The sequence below is a fragment of the Astatotilapia calliptera genome, chromosome 13 (assembly GCF_964374335.1).
Source record: "Astatotilapia calliptera chromosome 13, fAstCal68.1, whole genome shotgun sequence".
NCBI classification, from domain to species: Eukaryota; Metazoa; Chordata; class Actinopteri; order Cichliformes; family Cichlidae; genus Astatotilapia; species Astatotilapia calliptera.
The window spans coordinates 32,101,909-32,126,318 of record NC_137434.1 but is presented as its reverse complement, the minus strand read 5'-3'; the positions used below and the strand labels follow the sequence as shown (position 1 = coordinate 32,126,318).

General features: G+C 47.1%; 1 protein-coding gene and 1 long non-coding RNA gene across 3 annotated transcripts; one reads left to right on the top strand and one right to left on the bottom strand.

The window, feature by feature from the left end:
* Positions 1–2,919: 2,919 nt before the first annotated feature.
* On the bottom strand, positions 2,920–22,922 carry nfkb2 (nuclear factor of kappa light polypeptide gene enhancer in B-cells 2 (p49/p100)). 2 transcript variants are annotated; one of them, XM_026189781.2, is made up of 24 exons: positions 22,837–22,922; positions 21,090–21,188; positions 14,700–14,739; positions 13,322–13,391; positions 12,576–12,616; positions 11,294–11,392; positions 10,364–10,515; positions 9,751–9,863; positions 9,310–9,468; positions 8,903–9,007; positions 8,733–8,821; positions 7,428–7,566; positions 7,071–7,181; positions 6,723–6,935; positions 6,488–6,629; positions 6,290–6,404; positions 5,762–5,969; positions 5,507–5,676; positions 5,320–5,422; positions 5,069–5,247; positions 4,778–4,865; positions 4,525–4,694; positions 3,762–3,873; positions 2,920–3,324 (listed from the first exon to the last, which is right to left on the bottom strand). In XM_026189781.2, exons 2-24 carry the CDS (start codon positions 21,104–21,106, stop codon positions 3,254–3,256), a joined length of 2,706 nt encoding a protein of 901 aa, XP_026045566.2. In that variant the 5' UTR covers positions 21,107–21,188; positions 22,837–22,922; the 3' UTR covers positions 2,920–3,253. The 2 variants fall into 2 exon arrangements, with proteins under 2 accessions (XP_026045566.2, XP_026045570.2); XM_026189785.2 differs by lacking the exons at positions 21,090–21,188; positions 22,837–22,922 and adding an exon at positions 15,535–15,654.
* Positions 3,220–15,229, top strand: LOC145419574 (uncharacterized). Its single transcript, XR_013900865.1, has 2 exons — positions 3,220–3,351; positions 15,034–15,229. It is a non-coding gene; the product is annotated as an uncharacterized LOC145419574 (long non-coding RNA).
* Positions 22,923–24,410: the final 1,488 nt, after the last annotated feature.

Below are 24,410 nucleotides of genomic sequence, written 5' to 3'. Positions count from 1 at the left end.
ATGAGTAATATTTTTTTTAAAAATCCATCTAAATAAAACACACACATGCACGCACACACAGTGACATGTTAGACCTTCTTCAGAATACTGTATATACTATGGGCATCACGGTGCTGATCCAGAATCCTTACATTATTATTTATTACTAGAGCTACAATAATAAAGCAATGAGGAGGGGGAAGTAATAAATATGAAATAATGTCATTATGATGATTCCATTTGTTTCACTATCCACTCTGTGCAGGGCAAAGCTTATTACATCTTTAAACTGTAGAGATACAATCATTTTACTGCTGTAACATCCACATTTTGTCTTATTTAAAATATAAATCTAATATAATCTGCTTCTTAATGTATGTTCTTTAAAATACAGCGTGTGTTTTTTAAAATATTATAATAATGCATAATTATGTGGACATGCATATTAGATCATTTTTTAGTGAAATATAATCCCTCCAGAAAGGCAGGAAAAGCCCGGAAACTTACTTTAAAACTAAATATGTTCCCTGAAACGGTGACAGAGCTACAGACCCATGACAGCCTTACACAGGTAGCCAGCAGCTGTGACCAGCACTACCTGTGCAGTTAATAAAAGGACAGGTAATGTTTGTCGCGCTGTTGCACACACAGCACGCTCGTTTGTTTCAGTTCGTCAGTCCAACGTGTACGTAATAAGCTACTCCTGGGTGCTACACACTACAGTGTACGCTGTACACCTACTTACTGGTTGTGTCGCATCAGTCTGTGTCTCTGAGTTAACTTGTGTTTCTCCTGCAGCTCCGGACCGCAACAAATGCGCGTGCTCTTTGTGAGCTCGTTCCCGGCTCGTAACCAGCGCGTTCTGCCGTCAAGGGCGATCATTGGTTAAATGTGGTCATGTGACTGATGCAAGCCAGATCCTTCTATTTAGCAAAACTGTGATTAATAGTTAAATATTATTGTTGAGGAGCACAGACAGGACTCCGCACGCACACATTAAAAATTATTATTTTTTTAAAAGTTGCCTCAACAAAAGGGCACTTTGGGCACCCATCAGGAAAGGGGCGGGTGCTCAAGCCCCTCTAGCCCCCCCCCCCCCCCTCTGCACGTGCCTGCAACAGACGACTGAAACACACAGGCTGTATCCCAATCCAGGGTCATTTTAAGGCCGATTACATGGCCCAACATATCCCAGAATGCATAGCGCGGCGGTGGGTGTGGATAATTTTGCAGGAAAAAAAAAACGGCGGATGAGGGGCGGCCGAAGAGTGAACTTTAAGTACTGAATATGATGTCACTTATTTATGTGCAAATGTTTAATAACGAAGAACATTAAAACATGACTGTTGGCCACATGTCGGCAAAGTCATGTGACATTAGTGACGTTTGTACTAACTTGGTTTTAAAGCCTTTACTTTAAAATATACGCCGTTCAATAGCTGAGCTTAATCAGAGAATGATCAAAGCTCATGTAGAAACAAACAAACACATGAACAAAAGATTTCTCCTTCATTTCTGTCAAACACAGCTGTATGACACGTTTCCAGCTGTTAGTATCATGGTTGCTAGGCAACCTGGGCATCACAACGGAGGTTAGACCGTCCCATTTCACAAGCCTCGCACTTCCGGCCTTAGCGGTCTTTAAGTACGCGGCCCTTGAGGATCGTTGAGGCTGCAGACCCTGAATTGGGATACAGCCACAGACTAGAGGTAATCTGGGGAGTGGAAACACATGAGGAAACAGCTGACACTAACAAACCTAACGACTCTGTCAAAATAAAACAGGAAACACTGAGAAAACACAATAATCAAAGAATAAAACAGGAAATACACAAAACACTGAGTGGCAGACCCGGTGCTGTGACACAGACAGGACTTTGTACCTACGCTGAGGCTACTACTGGCTAATCTTCCCTCCCTCACATAGTGACAGTTTTTCCAGCAATGACATCATCTAGTAAATGAATTCATGGCGTATGCCAAATTTGGCAAGTTCTGGTCATGAGTTATCTAAAAATAAATCTGTTCGTCACACAAAGAAACAACTTGATCAACAGCCGATAAACTCATGTCATTGAACTTGGTCTCCCACTCGTATCTAAATATGCGTCTGAGGTCTGATCGGGTGAAGCGGGTTCTGCTGTAGGTTACCAGTGTTGCACTGTGCTGTGAACACTGAGGAAGTTTACCCACACACACAGACCAGTTCGTCCTCTTTGACTCCCACCACCCTCGGGAACACAAACTGGGAGTAATCAGGACAACACAGAAAATGTTCCCACAAAGGAACACACATGTGCAAAGGAGGCTCTTAAAACAAGGTTATCATCAAATCAGAGAAGCTGCACAGAAACGAAGGTCAGACACCAACGAGGGAGAATCAGAAGGACAAACAGGAAGTCAGGTTTGTCAGACAGTCTTCTCCCAGCACGATGTCCCAGTGTAGCTCAGACACACAACAACACAGCAGTGCAGGGAGGACCTCTGCACAGGAGACAGATGCAGTGAAAGAATCCACGATGCAGTCTGAGCTCCTCCGTCTCCAGGTGGATCAATCCTGTGCTGATGGTGAGCCGCCACTTTTTGTTCGCCTCTTGGATCACAGTTAAAATCCTCTTGCTGAGAGATTACGGTGTGTCAAACACCTGAGACCGCGAGCTTAGCTCCTCCTTTAAACTTACCTCAGAAAACGCGGCCACATGGCGGGCAGGTCGCCGTCTTTTCATTCTGGTAAACTTCAATGTTTATTTTTAATTCCTCTCTGAAGTGCGGTCTGATTGGCTCATATTTCACATCAAACTTATACGTTTAGTTTTGGTATCGTCACTTTATTTTTGAGGTGCTGGGATCGTCCATATCAGGGAGCAGGCGTGCTGCGTTTCAGACCGGACAGAAAATGGGAAATTCCAGTTTCCAGAATGGAGAAGAAGCAGCTCAGTGTGAAAGTGAAACAACAGATTTATTGATCATTTCATCCACCCAACTTTTCAAAAAGGTTATTGACACAACACACATACTCTTTAATAAAGTGAAATTATTACAGGAAAATGAAACATAAGTTAAAAAGAGCACGCTCTGAGATCTATGGTACAGTTTCAGCGTCGATTCGTCCATCCTCTGTATTTGTTTTATAAAAAACTTCATCTTGATTCGCTGAGCTGGATTTCAAATGTTCGTCTCGATCCTACAGGAAGCAAACGTTTACAGTCCGATCTCTGAAACCCGCTGCAGGTTTCTGATGGATCGCAGAAGGATGGTGCTCGTGACGCACTCGTCACTGCACGCCCGCGGGCGGCTCCACGTCCTCCATTGGTTGGCTGCCGAAGCCGCTGTCGACAGTGATGTCTGATTGAAGAGAAGAATAAGAACGAGGTGAGTGGGTCTGTTGGACGTAACAAAACGTAAGCAGCACTTCGATGTTAGATGTGAGACTAAAAACAGATTCCAGTCGTCGCTGTTCTGCACATGCTCAGTACCGTCCTGCTCTATCGCTGCAGCGTGTAAAACAGGGCTGCCCAATCCCAGTCCTCGAGAGCTACTATCCTGCAGCTTTTAGATGCATCCCTACTCCAACACAGCTGAATCAAATGAATGGCTTGTTATCAGGCCTTTGCCAAACACGATGGCATGCTGAAGAGGTAATCAAACCATTTGATTCAGCTGTGTTGGAGTAGGGATGCATCTAAAAGCTGCAGGACGGTAGCTCTCGAGGACCGGGATTGGGCAGCCCTGGTGTAAAACATCAGATCTGAGCAGAGCTAACGGACGCCTCCGTCAGTTACCTGTGTTGTGTTTGTCGTCTCGGAGCTCGGCGTTCCTCAGCAGTCGGACTCCTTCTGTCAGACCGAGAGACTGCAGAGCTTCAACCAGGCCTTCGACTGCACCTCCACCCAGCTGCAAACACACACAAACGTTTAATCTGACCTGCAGCTGTCACAAAGCACACCTCTGCAGCTTAACGTGGAAGACTGCCACGAGCTCCTGTGAGATACATGAGTCACACTGCTGCAGTACCCACATACTCCACCAGGAGGAGCCCATGACATTCAGTTTGTTTCAGTTCTACAGAAAATCACCGAAGTCCCCTCCAGGTGCTTTACGCGGTACGTTAGAGACTCGGCAGTAATAACAGACGCGTTGCTGCTCACAGGTGTCACAGGTGTGTCTGACAACCTGATCGAGATAAACAGGAAACGTCCCTCACAGAGTCTTCCTCTAAATAATAAACTGACAGCGATCATGTGACTGTGTGCACAGGAAGTAGCAGCACAGCTTACGGAAACATCTATGAGCACCAGCGATGCTTCCTGTTTGTGTCGCAGAGCCGGGGCGTGGCTGGCAGGTGAGCTGTTACCTGCAGCTGATTTCAGGGTAAAGACCCTAAAACGGTGGCGAGGACGAACTCCCTGTTAACAGGAAGAGACCTCTAATTGACTCGGGCAGAGGGAGAGGCGGACACGTGGGGTGCCATCACGTGAGGCCGGCTGTCAGACGTGACCCCGCGCAGCCTCAGCGAGGCACGTGTGCAGTGGGCGTGGCTCTTACCTTGTAATGGCGCAGCAGCTGGTGGCAGGGCGTCGGACTGTCCTGGTACAGGTGAGTCAGCGTCATCATGCCCAACTTCTCCGCCAGTTTCTTCCAGGGGACGTCGCCGACGCTCAGCACGTTCACGAGCTGTGACAGCGTGTCCTCGTCGAGCCCCGCGCGCTCCACCTCTGTGGCGGCATCGCAGCTTCACGTTAGCTTGTTTTTAGTAACATCTGAAAGCCGATCAGCTAAAAAGAGAAAACCGACAAACCTTCAGTGCTGCTGGTCGTCGGTCTGATGTTCCCGCTGCCGCGGCGATCCGACTTCGGACTCTTAGATGGCGACAACACTTTCCTGACCTGAAGAGGTGATGTAGCCACACACAACAGCTTCTCTGTTAGCGTCCTCACAAACCGTAACGACGTTCAGAAAATGCCACCTGAGGGTGTACTCTGATTACTCTGAATCGATTACCCCGCTGTTTACGCAGTTGGTCGATCACATGTACATCTGTCGTCTCTACATCTGAAAAATATGCTTTTATTTTGAAAGTACAACTTACCTTTTGGCATTTAGCCAGGTCCAGGGGGGTGTGGCCTCCTGCAGGTCTCTTGCGGGGATTGGATGTCTTTGGGGCGACCTCTCGCTCTTTCTCTTCTTCTCTGATTGGTTCATCTTCATCGTCTGAGGAGGAGGAGCTGAAGAAGAGCGGCTCATCGTTCTCGATGGACTTATCAGCACCTGAGGAACAGCCCACCTTTAATCACCTGTTTGTTAAACGTGGCTCCGCCTCCCCATGTGTGCGTGTCTCACCTGCAGCGATGAGCATGGAGCAGAAGGTCGGCGAGCTGAGGCTTGCGGCTAGGTGGAGCGGCGTGTTTCCTCCAAACGTGCAGGCGTTAACGTCAGCTCGGAGCTGGAAACACAAAGACATTAATGACATCAGATTCACACTGCCGGTTGATGTAAAGAAGCTCCGCCCCCTGCTGTGTCTCGTTACCTCGGTGATGAGCAGGCAGGCCACCTTGAACAGGTTTTCTCTGACGGCCAGGTGGAGGGCGGTGTTCCCGCTCTTCTGCTCAGGCTCGTTTATTTTGGCTCCGCCCTCCACCAGCAGACGCAGGCAGCGCTCGCCGTCCCTCCTCACAGCCAGGTGAAGTGGGTGGAGGCCTGACGGAGAGAAACGTTTCGGTTACTTTCAGCCTTTTATATTTCTGTGTGTGTGTGTGTGTGTGTGTGTGTGGCATCCTCTCACCGTGGAAATCAGGCATGTTGACCAGGTGGGCGTGGCATTCTCCCAGGTGAGCCAGCAGGAAGCGAAGAATGTTGTGGTCCCCGGCCAGCGCCGCCAGGTGGAGGGGGGTACGGCCATCTTTGTCCACCAGGCTGGGGTCAGCCCCCGCCTTCAGCAGCACCTCCACCACCTTCACCTGCCGTGTGATCACCGCCAGGTGCAAGGGAGTCTGCAGAGGAGGAGGAGTCAGCGGTCACGTGATAAGGATGTTTGCAGCTTCCTGCAGCGCCCTAACCTGCCCAACAGGTGTGTGCTCCGTGCTCCGATCAGAGCACAAACACTCCAAACAGGAAAAACTTCCCAGGACTTTACCTGCGCATCTGAAAACACCTGATCTGCCAGTTTCTGCTTACCTGTCCTCAGACTGCAGCTAAAAAGATGAGGCGAGTTCTAGTTTACCTAGTAACCTGTAAACTATGCAGGATGTTATTACCTGTTACAGCTGGGTTTACTCATTATCTACATCAGACAGGAGGGGGAGGAGCTTACCTGCTGGAGGTGGTTGGCTGTGTTGATGATGCCTTGCTGCTGGCTGCTGAGCAGAGTGTGGATCAGCTGCTGGATCACACCTGTCTGATGATGGATGATGGCCAGGTGTAAAGGTCTGGAAGGAGAAACAAACACGTGAAGCCACCAAACAAACCTCAGAGGAGAAACTTGCTGTGATTGGTTCTCAGAAACACTCACGTGTCTCCGTTTCCATCTTGGATGCCACACAGGTGTCTCTGGATGGCGAGGAGGACGCGAGCGTCTCCAGTGCTGCAGTACTGCAGCAGGGCGGTGGCGGTCTGCCGGGCGCTCTGAGAGACTCTGCTGTTGAGGGCAGCAGCTGGAAACGCAGCACAGGTGGAGGTTCAGGTGAGAGAGCGTACAGCGGCACGTCATCGGCGTACGACGAGAGGAGAACAGTTTTGTTTCTTACCGATCTGAAGGAGCTGCTGACGGAGCGGCGAGTCGCTCTGTCCTCCTGTCTGTCTGTCGGTCTGCTGCTGCTGCTGAGCAGCACCTGACTGAGGGGCGGAGCCTGACATCTGAGCCCCTCCCCCATTACCGAAGCCAGAGAAAGAGACATTAAAAAACCCTCCCGTTCCTGCTCCTCCCCCGGCTCCATTCATCTCCTGGTGGAACTGAAATCCTGCAGAAAGAAGATTCAAAACTCAGGACGGCTGAGGAAAGCCCGGCGCCGCGTCCGTTTGAGTCTGAGAGACGCCTTCCTCGTGTTCATGCGAGGAAATCCCCCTTCTCATGCCAACCTTAGAAACATTCCTACCTCCTCCTCCTGATCCACCAAATCCCCCGGCTCCTCCTCCTCCTCTTCCTCCTCTCCAGTGCTCATAGTGAGGCAGCGGCTTCTGCTTCTTCCTCAGCACCTCCTCTTTGTCTGCGAGGGAGAGAAGACGAGACGATGGTGACGGAAAACAAACTAGAAAGTGCGCTTTGTGTCTCTCGCTGCTGTGTAATGAACACCTGAGTGAGTAGGTGAGGACTGAAAGTCTGTGCATGGCAACAGTTTCCACTGTGGGAAACCCCAGAACTGTGACCTTTAACCCCAAACATCTGCGAGCCTCTGTGGGGATTTACCGGCAGCGCCCGGTTAGAATGTGCTGTGTGCAGCGTGGCGGCTCACCTAGGACTTGCGGGATGTAAGTGAACTGTTTGGGGTCACTGCTGTCGCCCGCCTTCTTCCTCCTCAGCTGCAGGAAGACGGTGACGGGCCGCTCGATCTCTGTGCTGTGATAGGCCGGCGTTTTGAACACGATGGCGTACTGCAGGGAGGAGAACAGTTACTCAGTGTTAAGTGTTTTCTTCTTCGTGGCCTCTATTAGACCAGCTTTGCATGAGTGAAGGCTCGAAATAATCCTTCTTTACATTACACAGCCCCTCAGATCACCCTTGGCCTAAAATAAGCTGTTGTAGCTCCTCCCCCTTTAAGACAATGCCAAAGAGCCTCCAACACCACGGAGAACCGCCCGTGTATGGTCTTCCTGTTCCACAGGGGGCGCTCTTGAGCTGGTAAAAGCGTCTTTAACAGACTGGAGAAAAAAGTTTTGCTGGTTTCTGTGAGTATCAGGAACATCACAACAGCACAAGCCGCTTTACAGCATCCTAAACCCTTAACCGACCAATCAGCACGCAGTAGCAGGACAGCAGTGCCTTATGGGAAACATCAGCTCCACTGCGAGCCAAACTAAGGGGCTGGTTCCATTTCAGTTCAGACATGTGATCCACGATGGATCTCTACTAAATAAACGCCTTATTCCTCTCTGAGCACGCTCACAAATGCAAGACTTTAAAGTGGGTGGGGCTTCTGTGGCTGGGAGCTACCTGCCCTTTGTGACATCATACAGAGCAGGAGTAGAAAAACCTGAGGTGAGTGCAGTGATGAGAGCATTTATAAAAACACTGACAGTCGTCTGTGTTCACTGTGCACAGCTGCAGTGCGTCACATGACTTCCTCTTTAATGACGTTACACATGCTGTGCTGTGCGTGGGGGCTTTCCTGCACATCGAAAAAAGCCACCGACACTTTATTAATATTATTTTCACAATTTTTAACGTCACACACCACAAACCCACAAACTGCAGGTTTATTGTGTTGAAGGCTGCCTCTGTTTGTCTCTCGGCGACTCAGACATTTCCTACGAAGCAGATCTGAGACGGGATTTCTGGCAGAGCTGCTTCCCCCAAACGCAGCCTCAAGCTGAAGCTGAGGCAGGTGAACTCGTCCAGCGGGCAGATGTGTCTGCAGCCCGTTTGGAGGAATTCCCCTCAGAGCGCGCGCACACATGCACACACACACACACGCACACACACACACACACACACACACACACGCACACACACACACCCCAAATGTAACCCTGACACTAAAACCACATTTTGAGTCTCCAACTTGTGGGGACGGGATATTGGTTCCCACACACACACTTACCTGTTTGTGGACGTCCGTAGGTGAGAAGTCCCCAAATGCCTCCCAGCATCCGTCCTCGTCCTCCTCGTAAAACCGGATCTCGATGTCATCTGAGGAGCACAGAGGCATGATGGGATATGTCTGCAGCCTGAGCGGCGGTGAAAACAAAGCACTGGAGGTTTGTTGTTTACCTTTCTGGACTTTGTCGCAGAGCAAGAAGATCTCGTCTCCTCCGAGCACCGAGCCGCATGTCTTATCCATGCGGGAGATCTTCAGGTTGGAGGCGTTGGGAGACTCTGCAGGAGGAACAGATTTTTATCAGAGCTGAGCTTCTGTCAGCGTCTGCAGTGCGGTTCATTTTCTGCTTCTTCATCAGTTACATTGTTTACTTTAATAAACAAACTGGTTACTTCAGCACTAAACACGTCTGCAAATACAGCTCATCGTTACAAAGTTCACTGCGCTCAGATCAGCTGAGCAGGACGCTCAAACCTCTATCCAATCAGAGGCCTGAGGACGCTGCATGGTCAGCATTGATTTCGTCCACCTCTGCAGCACAGCGAGCTCTCGTCTAAGCAAATCTTTACTGAGGACTCACTGCTGTCGTAGATGGGGTTGGAGACGACGGGCTTCAGCGCTCGGGTGAAGGCGCCGGTGCTGTCCTGCAGGTAGGCGGTGAACTTTAACCTGACGATGTTCAGGTCCATCGTCTTCCCTAGCTCCTTGGCCTCCTTCACGATGGCCGACTCCTCGACATCTGCAAACACGCACGAGTTCGACACCTTTTATTCTGCTCGTCCCGCTGAGCTGATCGCTACGTGTACGGTCTGACGTTTGTGTGCGGACATGACAGCACGGCATGTTCTGATGCTTAAAGAAACAGGAAGTTCAAAAACTGAAAGGAGAATTCTGACTTTCTGTTTCTGAACGTCTGAAAGCAAAACGATTACTTATCGTTTCTGAAAACGAACAGCAAACCATTTTAAACGGTGACAAAGCGAAACAAAGACTCAGGACTGAGGTGTTCAGGTGAGTCTACCTGTCAGGTGACAGTGCGGCCCTTTGAGCCGCTTCTTCTCTTCTCTCAGCCTCCGGGTCAGAACTTCAACCACACCCTTCTTGGTCACATGGAGGATCCCCAGGTTGCTGAACCTACAGGAAGTGACATCATCCATTATGCACAGTCTCTTTTCTACATAAAGGTCGTGACTGCAGTGAAACACAGGCAGCGATGTGTTCAGTGTGTTTTTGTTTTTCTCTCTGGGTTTTTTCATTGCAGTAAAGATTCCCAACACTTTGCTGGATTTCATCTGAATCTCAGACAGAAAGCTGCGACTTCCTCTTTGGACTTTTCCCTCACAGCAGCACAAAGAGGCACAAACACACAAACCGTCTGCCTCTCTGTCTTTAAACTGTCTGACACTAAATCCAAACTTTAGAGCAACAAAGAGCACATCGAAAACAACATCCAACTGACAAAGAAAACGAAATAACAATAAAATAAATATTAAATAAAAAAGATTCAAAGTGACCAAAGACTGACTAGAAGCTGACTCTGAGGGGGTCCTTGTGTTTTTTAATAATAATAAGGCCAAGGGGAAGTAAATAAAAAGGGAGGGGGTAATAATGCCGTGATGTGATTGGATACTGACGAGGCGGTGAGGTCGTTGGGGCCAATGTCGATGGTGCAGGTGCCGTTTTCGACGCAGTGGCGTCCAACCAGACTGTGGGCGTGGACGCGAGGAGGGTCGGTGTGCGTCACTAGCTGGACCTCGACCCGGGCCAGACCCACGTAGTTATTGATCTGAGGAACAAAGACAGCATTACGGTCTGCACGCCACAGGCGGGCTTCAGGTTGGACTCCATGAACAGCTTTAATAAAAATGGTGGATGTTCTGGTTAAAGGTGTGTAAAGATGAAGGCTGGAGGTTCTGCAGTGGTGAACTTTGAGCCACGTGTTGCACAATTATTACACAAACATCAGAAAACGTATTGTGGGAGAACGTTTCAAAACCTGCTTTAGGACACGAACGATAACGAGCCCAGCGTGGAGCCCTGTGGGACACCGGCTTTTACGTCATTACCACACACGCGTGGCTCTCTGCGGATAAACATTTATGTTTATTATTGCTAAGAGCTCCTCCGAGCGTCTCCACGCACAGGGAGATCAGGTGTAGTACCGAGCTCTCCCACATTTCCTGTCCTGAAAATACCCGATAAAAAAGTTCCAAAAAGTCTTTAACTGTAAATGTAGAGAGACAGCACGAACAGGGACGCTCATCGGATCCCCTGGATGCAAACTGTCACCGATCAGTGTGCGTGAAGAACATTTGTTCCTCAAACTGTCGTGAAGATCGGTACAAATGTGGCGCTCGCCCCCACCTGGCTGGAAACTCCACGTCCACATTTCCCGATCAGCACTGATTGATTATTGGATCGTTCATCCAGAAACAAATGTCCGAGGGTTTGTTTTTTAAAACGACCTGACTGAGTTCAGTTTTAGGTCGACGTACAGAAACATTGACCGCCGGAGAGGTGAACGTGGCAAAATGCCGAGGTTGTTATTGACGTGTGTTACCCACCCTCACTGTGGGGTACGTTCTCTTGTTCTTCTCGCTGGAGGCCCCCGGGAGCCCGCCGTGTGATGGACCCTCGCACTCATAACGGAAACGAAATCCCCTCTGTAAACACACACACGTTAAAGATAAGCACAGCAGTCAAGATAAGGGAACATCTGTATTTGTTTCCCTGAGCCGTCACGCTCACAGTTTCACTTTCTCTTCAAAGCAGTGCATGAATTCAACAACATTTAAAACAAGGCGACGGGTCTGAAACTGTTGTTCATTTCATTACAAACAGCTGCTGTGTGCATGACTCGTGATCTTAAACTTTATTAAAACTTTATTCTGAAGAAAAGCTAAAAATGCGACTGCATATCAGAGCCGGTGTGCAGGCTGTGGTGCTGTGAGCGTTTGCGTCACTACTTCAGCACTGGTTGCGTAAACTCGGCACTTCCTTTGTCTTCAGAGCAGAACTGAGCGATTTGCATAGAGACAGTCAGCAGACACGCAACCTTTAGCAGCAGAAACTCCCTGTTTGTGCTCGTCGGCTCTGTCCCGTGTTCTTATATGACTGTTGGGAAAACCCTGGATAAAAGGAAGTGACTGTTGTATTAACGTGCGGATCAGCCCGCCGGGGAAGCACCGCTCTGAGTCTGAACGAAGTCTCTTCTTCCTGTTTGAGCTTCAGCTCAGGTCGGAGCTTTGAGCTCATTCATCACCTCACGCTGTTCAAATCCTTTGTTTGTTTGCTTTGCCATGCAGGGCATCGTTCGGCTTCACGTTACACACAACAACAAACACATTTTTGTGTCGTGCTGCTGGTGTTACGTCATCACGCTGCATCCCACCACAGCTGTAGACTTTGTATTGTCAGAGCTTTTCTACTTCAAACTTTAAAACATCAGGATAAGACGTTAATGTTATGATGTCTGTGGTAGGCTCAGGGGAATAAAACTGGACTGGGACAAAGCAGTGAACCTGACTCTGATCCCTGTGGGACACCATCAGCAGCTACAGCACTTAATGGACCGTTCGTCGGTAATGCTGGCGTCTGTTAATCACTCCACCGGTGAATAAAATTCAAATGAGGACTAACAAAGGAACAATCACGTTTAAACCATTGTTGAAGATCTGAACCACCAAGAATCCAGGTTTATCAGGCCGTCTGTGTCTTATTGCTACGCTATATTGTTGACGACTGCTTCGATCTTTATCTTTGTCACCTCCATGTTTCCACTGCAGTCTTTATCCACCCACCGCTGCCTTGTCGTGTTTGTAACAGGAAGTAAGATGTGAGTCTCACCTGTTTGGGCTCTTCGATGATCTGAATGTACGGGCCGTGAGCTACAACACAAACACAGGTGAAGAAAAAACACTCGTCAGTCGCTGTGACTGATCATTTCTCAAAATCATCATCAACTTTCACTATTTCATCAGCGAGAAGCAAAATGTTACCAGACGTGAGTAAATTCTAGAAGGTTCTAGATGACCAGGTGTTATTCGCTGGAGTTTTGTGGAGTTTCTTGTAACATGTTACAGTACTGATGCCCACTAACCGACACACACACACACACACACTTCTGGGTATGAAACCCAGACTGTACATGTTTCTAAAACTGAGGGAGGGTACTGGGGCGCCCCCAGGGCAGGATCAGAGAGCTGCGTCCATCCTGAGCTGTTTGAGGTTGTAGCAAAACCTAAAGATGGTGAAAGGCTCTGGACTTCACAAGGCTTGGTTTCAAACACACTCGTGTGTTCTCAGGAGCTCCTGACTCCAGCCTGACCGTGTTCTCAGTCAGACCCGTTAATGGTTCACCTTTGACCTTTTTAAACCAGATGTTGTGGTGCAGTGAGATGCTTCAGACAGGAGGTCAGTGTGTTAAAGGCAACAAACTGACTTAAATAACAAACACAAATGAGAGTCTGCAGATTGATGTTGTTTCCTACAATGGCACGCATCTTTTTTCTGATTAAGGAGGCAAAAAATGAGCTGGGAGTTCAACCTGTTCCATAGTTTGACGTGACTGTGACATCGTCCTGAATGCTCACCTGTCTCAGGCATGAAGGGCTCTGTCTTTATGTCCACTGGAATATAGTCGTACGGCATGAACTGCTGCAGCTGAGGACGAACAAGCAGAAACATCTTTAACAGAGCGTCGATCGATCGTCTTTACAGCTCAGACCTTTCAGTACCATCAGACTGTGCTGTCGGTGTAAAAGCACATGTTACAGTTGTGATGTATAAAGGCAGCGGGCCCAATGTCGATCCCTGTGGAACACCTCCATCACACAGGAAGCGGCTCGTTCGTTGTGCCTCACTCTGTGGCTTACGATTGGTCGCTGGCGGACATTCCAGACTCCAGTTGCCTAGGTAACCCTTGTAAAACAGTTTCAGGGGCTTCATAACGTTCCTGTGAATCATCGATTTATCGGCAAAACTGACACATCCCTGGTATCAAAATGATTGATCAGTTAAACGTGAATCATTAGCGCTGTAAACCCCCTCGCAGCCCCTCAGATTTCTGCTTTTTAACGAGTTTCAAACGAATCGGTTATTTCTTACCGTAACTGAAGCACTCTGTTCTTTAACTGCCTCCACTTGTTTTACACCTTTCTGCATGATTGCATTCAGCTGCACAGAATTCACTCATATAGAGAATGAAGAAGATTTTAAATGTCATTTTTGGGATGCTTTACCAAATTTAAGCTTGTAAGTTGCACATTAATCCTGAGCCACGTCTACAGGAGCGACAACTGCGGCCGTCCTAATGAACGCACCGCGCTGAGCTCGTACTCCAGCAGCTAACCTGAAGCAGACACCCAGTGCAAACATCTGGAGCCTGTTTGGCTTGTGGTAGGCCTCCTCAGTTAATGAGAAGCAGGAACAACTTTATTCAAACGCGTTGTTGTTGCATCAAAGCGAAAACGAGCAGCAACCGACTGAAGCTCTGCGACGCTTCGTTGTGTCACCTGCACCTCTCGCCTGGTTAAATACAAAGCTGTGCTTCTTTGAATGAGAAGTGGCTTCCTCTTTAACTGGAAACGGTGTCATTGCTCCCGAGTCAACATCCAACACTGATCCGATCCTCGCGCACCGTATGAAAAGTTTTCTGAACTGGTTTTGTGTCGCTGCTTCCTGCTGAGGTCTCCACAGGTTTACAACAAAGAGCCCACCGCACGCTTTGATTTCAGGCTTTGATGTAAACGCGTCTCTTCTTTTAGACATCAAATAAAACTTCACAGATGTGCAGAAAATCTCTGAATCCACTCAGGATGATGTAATCAGAGGAGACCTGAAATCATTTCCACGTTCTCGTGTCAGAACGAACGGTTAGAGCGAGGCTCAGGCACGCTCGCTGATCAGCTGGATTAAAAACACACTTCCTGTAGTGGAGAGAATAAAGACAAATGTAGAGAAAGTACTTACGTCGTGCTCGTAGCCGCCGATGAACTGGGCTTCAGTCATCCTGCAGCACAAACAGAGACAGTCAGTGAGAAGCGTTGAGAAAGTCAGAGGCGTGTCGGAGGAACCATCGGCCGAGCCGAGTCGCTTTAAGCCCCCTCAGGCTGAAGCTGAAAGTCCCGAGAGGCGGACAAAGACACAAGAGCGCAGCAAAGCGATCCAAAGTTCAGCAGTTTCACTTTCACGCACTCAAACACTGCACGACCTCTCTCCTTCCCTCCTTCTTCTCTGCTGTTTGTCTCTAATCTCCCCCCTCTCTCTCTGCCCCTCCCCTTCCCGTATCTCGCTCTGCTTTCAGTCACTTCCTGGAAGTGGCTGAGCTGAGGAAAACCCCCAGAATCCCAGGCCTGCAGAGAGAGGAGGCGGGGCTACAGCTGCTGATGTCACTCTGCTGCTGCCGGTGAGGCAGACGAGGAAGAAGAGCAACAACAAACAAAAAGAAAAACAGAGATAAACATTCGAGCTGAAAAATAAAGACAGAGTCGACATCCTGAGACAGTTAAAGTCTTTAAATAACACTCATGATGGTGTGAACGACTTCTACAGAAACAGCTTCGAATGGAAGCAGCCGTGTGGAGCTTAAAGAGCAGTAAATAACTACAGCCGCACTCTCACAGCTTATTTCACCTCATCAGAGCGTAAACAGCTGATGAGGTCTGCAGCACAGTCACGAGAGAGCGGACGAGAAACCGGCCCGACAGCGTTCAGCCGTCAGACCCCAGCAGTTTAACACTGAGACAAAGCAGCTGATTAAAGCTGAAGCCCAGCGTGAAGCTAGAACCAGCAGACAGGGACGAACCTGCAGAGGTTACAGCTGTGAACGGCGCTCTGTCACAGCCGGGCGTCCGGCTCCGCTCTGCTTCCTCTTTGCTCTCTTTTCTGTCTTTTTGCTGGTTTCTCGTTCGACTTCCTGTCCCTCGTCTAACGCCTCTGACTCAAAACTGATGCGAAGCTCACTGCTCTCCCAGCTTCAACCCGCTGTGACGGGACAGCCCCTCTCAGCGCATCGACCAATCAGAGCGCTGTGCAGAGACAAACCCACAAAGGTAGAGTACGAGCAAGATGAGAGAAAACCCGAGGGGAAGTCTGCAGGAATCCACAGAGGTTATTTCTTTCATGTTTCCCTGAAACAGCTTCAGTCATTCGCTTGAATTAACCTGATGAAACATGCAGCGTGAGAAGCACCGAACGCGATGCAGACACACAAACAACAGCTGAGGATGCCCATGCGACACACTTCATGTTTGTGACCTCGAGCAGACGTCCCAGGCTGCTTCCAGCTCCTTCAGCTTGTTTCCCGAAGCATCCGGACGCTCTACAGCCGAAGAGCTTCAGTCATTCACCACAGAAGAACAGCTGACAGCAGCTGCAGGAATCTTTAAGACCTGCAGTTTAACTGATGTGTGTTATCTGGCTTCACGGACAGAGAGCTGGGTGTCATCAGCATAGCAGTAGAAATGTTTGCTATGATGATCCAGCCTGAGGGAAGCATGTATGATGTGAACAGAGCCGCGCGCTCAGTTTGTGAAACTTTATCTTCAGATACAGTTTGACTTTTGTGTAATACCGATTTGCACCAGCAGATGGTACAATGAGTCATCGTCACGCACATTATTAACATCTGTATTTAAAAAAACATGCCAGTGCAAATGTGATGTCACATTCTTCGTTTGTGTGTATTTAACCAAACTGTGGATCCTGATTCGTCTCACCAGTAAATAAAAACGCTGCAGGTTTGAATGGATCTGAAAGCTTCTTCCACCTGCTGATCAGAGCTTATTGATTACTGCACATTGTTCCTAGTTTAGTTTATTTGTGTCTTTTCTTTATTTTGTTGGATTTGTTCTTCTCGTGTCTTATTCACGGTTTGTGAGTCAGCTGTGAGCTGCACTGACCTTCATGAAACTTGTGCAGCTTGAATCTGGTTATGTTTGGTTTATGATGGTTATAAATAATCAGCCTGAGACGTTCGAGCTGCAGACTGAGTTTCTGCTATCGGCCTCACTGCCGCTCCTGATTCTGTCGCTGCATTTCTACCCCACACTGAAGCAACGAGCAAAGTGCTGCATAACAAGTAAAAATAAGAATAATCATTTAATAAAGAAAGACAAGAGAAATAAGATAAAAAGTAAAACAATGATAGAAAAACAGAAGCTGAACCCAGTCTGAAGCTGAGAACGATGATGAAGAGAAGGGTTTTCTTCAGTTTGAAGGCTGGTAATGAGGAAGACGATTCTGGAGATTCTGGAGTGCGAACCAATCAGCAGCTAGTAGGCGGACCTCAGTGAATGACACGTGACGTAGACGAACCCCGTAAAGCAGTTAGCGACAATATTTGAAATGTTTGTGTGCACGTCACCGGAAGCCAGTGCAACAATCAGAGGACGGGCCAATAATGGCCACGCCTCCATGTCAGCAGCATTATGAACCCGCTGCAATCATTATATTAGACCTTTCTACCAGAAACAGACGGTTTAACTTCAGTTAAGTCTAAAGTACGCTGCTTTATCAACGTATTCGATACCTGAGCCAAATGAAAGAATCAAATATGACTCCAACATTACCTGATGTCAGGGCTCAAGATCTGAAGGAGGAGTTATGGAGAGTGCGACCGGCAGCTGATGAACGTCATGTAGGTTCAGAGGGTCATTAATATGGCCCAAAAAATCATTGGACATCCTCTTCCCTCCCTGAAGGACCGGCACATCAGCTGACCTGATTGGCTACCTCCCTGGACTTTTTTTGGGGGGGGGGTAACAACAATAATAATAATAATAACAATAAAAATGTGCAATAAAACGTCCCTTTTATTTCTTCCTTTTATTTAGTTAAGTTACTGTGTTGTCCTGTTTGTGTTGTGTGTCGTATTTCATTGTACTGTTGTTCTAGGTATGACTGTGCAATGACAACAAAGAGTTACCCGTCAGAGCGTCATCAGCATAGAAATGATCCGCAACATGTGGCAGCACATGCAGTGAAAAGACAAGTGGTCCCAGACCCGAACCCTGAGGTATGCCCCAGAGACAGTATCCGACAGTTCAGGAGATCCAGATCATGTGATCCACTGTATCAGAGCAGCATCACCACCGTCAACAACACATGCGATCATTAACAACAGACAAAAGAGCAGCTTCTGTGGAGCCAGGCTGAAAAACCTGCAACTGCTGGAAATCCACGTCCTCCAATACGTTAGAAGGAAAAGACGAAGAGCAGGATGAGGGTGGAGATCTACAGGTGGAGCGTTTCATGCTTACGTAGACCGTCCCTTAGACTCACAAACATTTCTAAATGTTAAAACAGATGAGACAGTGATTTACAGGCAGGAGGATTCGACCTGTCAGTAACATTAGTTAGTAAGAAACGCTCAAAGTGATGGATCAGAACGTTAGAGCCAATAAGAAACTGAAATAATCTCAAATCAGATCCAGATTATTAACAGAGCTTCTGTCATGAAAACAAACATCTTGTAACCGCCTCGAGTAGAGATTAAAACCTTAAAAGCTGAACTTTAACTTTTCCATTCAGATAAATCAGATTGTTTCCACCAGAGCAGAAATATTTATATCAATATATACATTTGAAAATTTGCGATAACGATATAACTGACGATATAACTGACACGAGACAAAATAGTTTACAACTCCTCAACTTTATTAGTGCAAAAAACCCCATCAATGCATTTCCACTGAAACAAGCAGCTGTTTTTTATCTGCATTAAAGTTATATAAACATGTAACAGTGCAAATTCCTCACTGACAGTTTAACCAAAAGGCATTTCCAGTGGAAACTGGCCGACACATCCTCAGCATAACCATGTATAATATCCACAAAACTTAAAAAGAGGTCATACACACACAGTACGGTAATATTATGTTGAAGCACAGTACGTATCACTCCGCGAGGCTCCGCCTACGATAGCTGTAATGCTCCGACAATCCATCAAGCGGTGCGGCTTCGTAGCTTAGCAAAGTCGTACTGAAACATCTGACAGATTTTCGAGCGCCGTGCACATAAAATCGTCTCGAGGTCAGTAAACACAACCAGAGTTCATACATGAGGCACACGGGATTATAAGGGGCTCTGTCGACTTTCAGAAAAATCAAAGGATTGATTTTACGTGCGCCGTATTTTCCAAACAACACGGTAATAACGACGGCCCGCTAGCATGCGCTACCAAAAATAGTGCTTTGTTGTGTATCTGACGGACGAAAGCTAAACCAGTTCCACACCAGTGAAGCTGCAGCATTTTACAAACCAGTTCAGGTTCATGGTTTCACTCAACGATCCGCTTTCGCTCTTCTCGTTCTGCGTCGCCGCCATTTTTCGGCCATGTGCGTATGTAAACAAAGGCACTGCGCATGCGCGTTTTACCCATATTCTATCGCCATATTTCATTTTCTTATCGTTGCCCAACATCATACCGGTGTTACTGTGAACGGTGTGAGATGACCCAGCACTAGTTTCCACACTGATAAACACATTTATGTTCTTTTTACTGCAGTGATACGAGTGTCTGAATCCACTATTGTTCTGTGATGAGAAGTTCAATGGAGGCATGTAAAATCAGGAAATATTTGCCATGAGTCAGAGAATATTCCCCACATATGAACTTCTAAATGTAACAGCAACAACGTCGTCTTTGCTGCCTGTTAGCAGAACAACCGCCAGAAGAACTTTAATAAACTTTAAATAAACCAGGGTGTGTGTGGGCTTCACAGGGACACAAACGCTGCTCTTTTAGTTTCTCATCAAGGAAAAATGAACTAGAACGACTCGAATACACCTGTTATTATTCTCACTACAATATTATTATTTCCTGTTGTTATTATTATTATTGCAAACATACACTGAGCTGATACAGGAGTGATGAAGAAAACCGACAGCGTCTAACGTGTATTTTTACCTGACAGGCGCAGACAGGGCGTCACTTATAATCCAAATCTGAGGATGAGATGGTTTGTCAGTTTTATTTTCTTATTCTGACCCGTATTAAACTGGCCCCTATTGTAAACATCAGGCGCTTCCTGCAGCTTGGCTCTGATTATGAGGAAGAGCAGCAACAAACTGAACGAATAAACCAACGTCAGTCTGCATCAGAGGTTCCCATCGCTTTCAGGTGAGAGCCATATAGAGTCAAACTTTCCGCTGCGCTGGGATGTTTTGTAGCAACCGCTGTTTCAGAAACAACCTCCATGCGCCTTAACGAGGTGTTAGTCATCAGCTGCTGGTTGTCACGGAAACACAAAACAGACTGAGGTCTCAGCTGGTCAGATGATTTATTTAATCTAAAACAGGCTGCTGTCGGCTTGGGACCGAAGCATCAGTCCATCCTCCGTCTCAAACAGGCTCCTGTCTCTTTAAAAACATACTTTTCTCTGATTGGACAACTTGTGGAAGCCTGCAGAGGGGCACTACGTACCTACATGTGAGCTGCGCTGAATGATGATTTATGCAATCCACGAGAGAAAGCATGACACGCTTCAGAGCGGCGGTCTGTTGGCGGTTTAAAAATGATTTCTTTCCTGCAAATCAAGTCAGGGGCGAGGGGGTGGAGCCTACAGCCGGAGGACGCAGACACTACGCAGGTTTGGGTTCATTTCCTCAGGTGATCGAACACACCTGTCTGGCAACCCACGCAGACACGTGGAGGACAAACACACCCGAGTGCACCAAGCGTGACACTGTCACATTTTCACGACCTTTAACCTTTTGATTCATGTTTGTGTTTGCTCTCATTCATCAGCTCACGGTCGGTGTTTCACTGTCAGAGGGTAAAAAACTCGTTTGGAGGACCAATCACATCACTGCTCTTTATGTGTGTGTTTGTGTGTGCTGCATAAAGCGCTGTGAGTGCAGTCAGTGTAACATTGAAGTGAAGTCGTTCTGATTAAAAATGGTGAAAAGAACATGGACCCAAACGTCTTGGGTCGCAGCAGATGGCCCCAAAGTGCTGCTCATAGGGGGTCACATGATTGTTGGGGTTTTGTCTGTATGTATTATTGTAGGGTCGACCTTACAATATAAAGCACCTTGAGGCGACTGTTATAAATAAAGTTGAATTAATATTACTAATAACAACAACAACAACAATAATAATAATAGTGCCATGACGATTTAAAACAAAACCCTGGCGCTGCAGCGAGCAGGACAGGAAGTGAGATACACAACCTGCTTTAACTTCAGTGCACAACCTACAAACCAAAACAAAAATCACTTTTTGGAGCTTCGGGGCTTCCGTAGAAACCACAGAAACATTCCTGTGCGTCGCTGAGCTTTGAGCAACAGGATTCCAAAACATCTCATAACAAACAGGAAACGCATCACAGCACATTACAGGGTTAACAGCAGACGTACCGCAGGGCTCCTGCCATGGCTCAGCGCTGACAACGACGACGATGATGATGATGATGAGGAGGAGGCAGCTGACCTGTTCTTCCTCCTTCAGGGATTTTCCTGTGGATGGTAAGCGAAGGGTTAATGACACAGCTCGGTGCTGATGGAGTCACATCAGTGGGAATTTCCACCCTCCTCCTCCTCTGTGATGTGTGGGGACGATCAGGGAGCTCAGGCCCAACAGACACAGTTAAAGGAGCAGTCCGCCTTCACCACAGCCTCGGTTTCACAGGGTTAGCTTAGCACAAACACTGAGAACCAATGGAAACTGTTAGCCTAAAACCCAACAGGAGGAGGAGGGGGAGCAGCTCTGGAAAGGTCACATTTACATCTGCTTTCATGTGTTTTTGGAAAAATGTTTTTCAAGCTACTCAGAAAAATTCATCTTTCAAAGAAAATTATGAATTTTTTTCAATGATTTGCAAACCAAACGAGGCGTTTAGGCGCCGTCAGAACTTTCTGTCCTACAAACAGACGAGGAAGACTTGCTGAAGCTTCGCTGCTTCCTCCAAACACAGTTTTCTGAACTTTGACTCTCGGACCTCGGCCTTATTTAAACTCTCCTCAGCTTCTTTAATCTGCTTTGATATTTTCACGTCTGTAAGGTAGAAATTCTCCTTTCATTCATTTTTCCAGAGCGGACAGAAAAGTCTCATTTTAATGTAGCACCATCAGCACCATCAGCACCACATCTGTGCTCTGCGAGCGTCACGTGATTGTTGGCTGCTGTCTGTTGTATATTTGTGAGTCTGTGAGCACCTTGAGGCGACTGCTGTTGTCTTTGGTGCTTTATAAATAAAACAGACAAGATGATTAAATATTGTAACATCTGTGTCTAGAAAATTCTCTTTTGATCATATTTACAGTAATGAAGTCTGTGGATGTCATCAGAGCGCCTTAAAGGAAAACTTCAGGGTCAGAGGTCAGTGTCATAACGATGAATGTTCCCTAACCCTGCAGATGTCTGACGTCAGCACGGCTGTTTCACGGGTTCGTTTCGGGGAAATGTGCGAGCAGAGCCACACGCGTTGGATCCACCGTGAACACCTGGATGGAGGTGATGCAGGTGTGGCGGAGCGCCTGGAGCCGCCTCGGGTCACACGGGGTAAAACGGCCGACGGCAGGGCTGGCGTGCAGCACGCTTCCTGTTAGAAAGGCCTTGTTTCCTCTGGAACTTCTTTCAGGTACATCTGAGCCGCAGGTGGGCCACACCGAGACCACCACACGCCACACTGGAAGTCCTCACTCCGCGGCCCCTCGGCAGGATTCCGGAAACTGGCGAATCTGAGGGCTCGGTATGCGGTAAAGGATCATTTTGAACTGTGAAGCAGCTCAAGAACAAACCCCAGGAGCCGAGCACAGTGGCTATTTAACTGGATTCTTTGCGCCTGACAACAAACACGAGCCTGGATTACAGAAGCAGAACGAGCCAGTTTAAACATCACAGCGCAACCTCAACACCTCCACACTTCATCTGCATCAAACACAGCCAGCGCTGAAACGACCCAATAATCGATCATCAATAATCCTCAGTGATCGAGTAACAGCTGCTCACGTCACCCCGAATGTTTGTCACGCGAGAATGAGGCACATTAAAGTTCGGCTGTGGTGGAATCACCTGAGTTACAGGTGCGTGTCCAGCGCTCGGTTAATAATTTTATTTTATTGATCAGCAGTTTGACTTTAAACGAAGTTAAAGAAACGTTACCTGCGCGCAGCTCTCAAGGTTCACTTCAGTCTGGAAACTCCAAACTGGATTCAGCAACAAGACCAAGATCACAACCCCAAGGTCACGTCCTGCTCCCGATTTTCAAAATAAAGCTAAGAACCCTGCACCTCTGATGTGAAGCGAACAGGAGAGAAATCAGTGTGAAAAACATTCAAACGAGAAGAGAGAAAAAAAAAAAGGAGGACAATAAAACAATAACAGTCGCAAAAAATATTCAGGAAAATTAAAAAACAGCATTTCAAATGTTTTTTTTATTTATATATCAAAAATTCACATTATCTTAATTTTTATTTATTTCCTCTGAACTCATCGACTGTAATACATTCAGTTCAGAGATATCACTATTTCATTTGAATTTTTAGATTTTGTTTATTTAAAATTCTCCAGATAATTTTATACAAATTATTAAAATAATTAATTTAAGGAGAAAAGCGAAAAGATACAAACATTTTTACACAAACAGAAAAATTAGAAATATAAACAAAAAAAGAAGCTTTTAATGCTTTGTATAAAAATTAAAAAAAAATTAAACTAAATTATATTTAACTATTTCACTATCCTTTCAAAATGTGCGGTAAAATGATGCTTTTGTTTTGATAATCAGGAAGTCATGTCCCGCCCTCCGCAACAAACTTGACTTAGGTCAGCTCGGTTGTCATGGTGACCGCAGGCAGGCAGTCAGATTGGAAAGCCCCAGAGCTGAAGGGGAATTCCGGCACCACGTGGCAAACTCTACCTACTGATTGGTGGATGGTAAAGGGGAGCCACGCCCACCCAGGCAGAAAAACAAGAAGAAAAAAACAAAAAAAACTTGTTTTTTAAAAAACGAATCAAGTTAAAAACTTTACAAAAATAGTAAAAACAAATGAATGATCATAAAGAGAAAAATACAAAAACACGAAAAATATTACATATATTCTTTTACTGCTCCTATACAGCTGTGTGTGTGTGTGTGTGTGTGTGTGTGTACGTGATTGCACTCAGGTGTTATTACGTTCACAGCACTGTGGCATGAGCTGAGCCGGCCTGTGCAGGTCACAGTCGGGGAAGTACCCTCTTGTGTACCTATGAAATCACTGATTCGTCAGATGAGTCGTGAGCGTCATCGCTCATCAGCTCAGGCTGAGAACGGTGTGGAGGGAGGTGCACGCTGTTCCCCGCTCTCCACCTGGATCCACCAAACATGAATCCAGGTAAACGTCTCAGGTGCTTCTGCACCTGCAGCGAGTGCTGACGTCATGCTCAGCCGATGACCCATTAAGATTCTGTCTTCAGCTCGTTCATCATACCCGTGTCCATCCTTCAGATAGTTTTTGCTGTACTTCAGCAGGTAAACTTTATTTAGACAACACTGTCAGGGCCATGAACAGCAGCCAGTGATGCAACACTGCCACCTTCAGGTCAAGCTGTGAGACGCCACCTGCACGTCCACAGATGTCAGTCACAGCAGGGAGCAGAGGTCGTGCTGCGACAGCGCCCCCTGCTGGCTCCCCTGCAGCACTCCTTCGCACAGCTTACATTTTACGACTCAACGTCCTCATTTATTGACTTTT

Coding starts and splice junctions, on each gene's coding strand:
- nfkb2 (XM_026189781.2), bottom strand. Junction 8,822..8,902: donor CTGCGACAAAGTCCAGAAAG/GTAAACAACAAA, acceptor TGTGCTCCTCAG/ATGACATCGAGATCCGGTTT. Junction 4,695..4,777: donor GACGACCAGCAGCACTGAAG/GTTTGTCGGTTT, acceptor ATGCCGCCACAG/AGGTGGAGCGCGCGGGGCTC.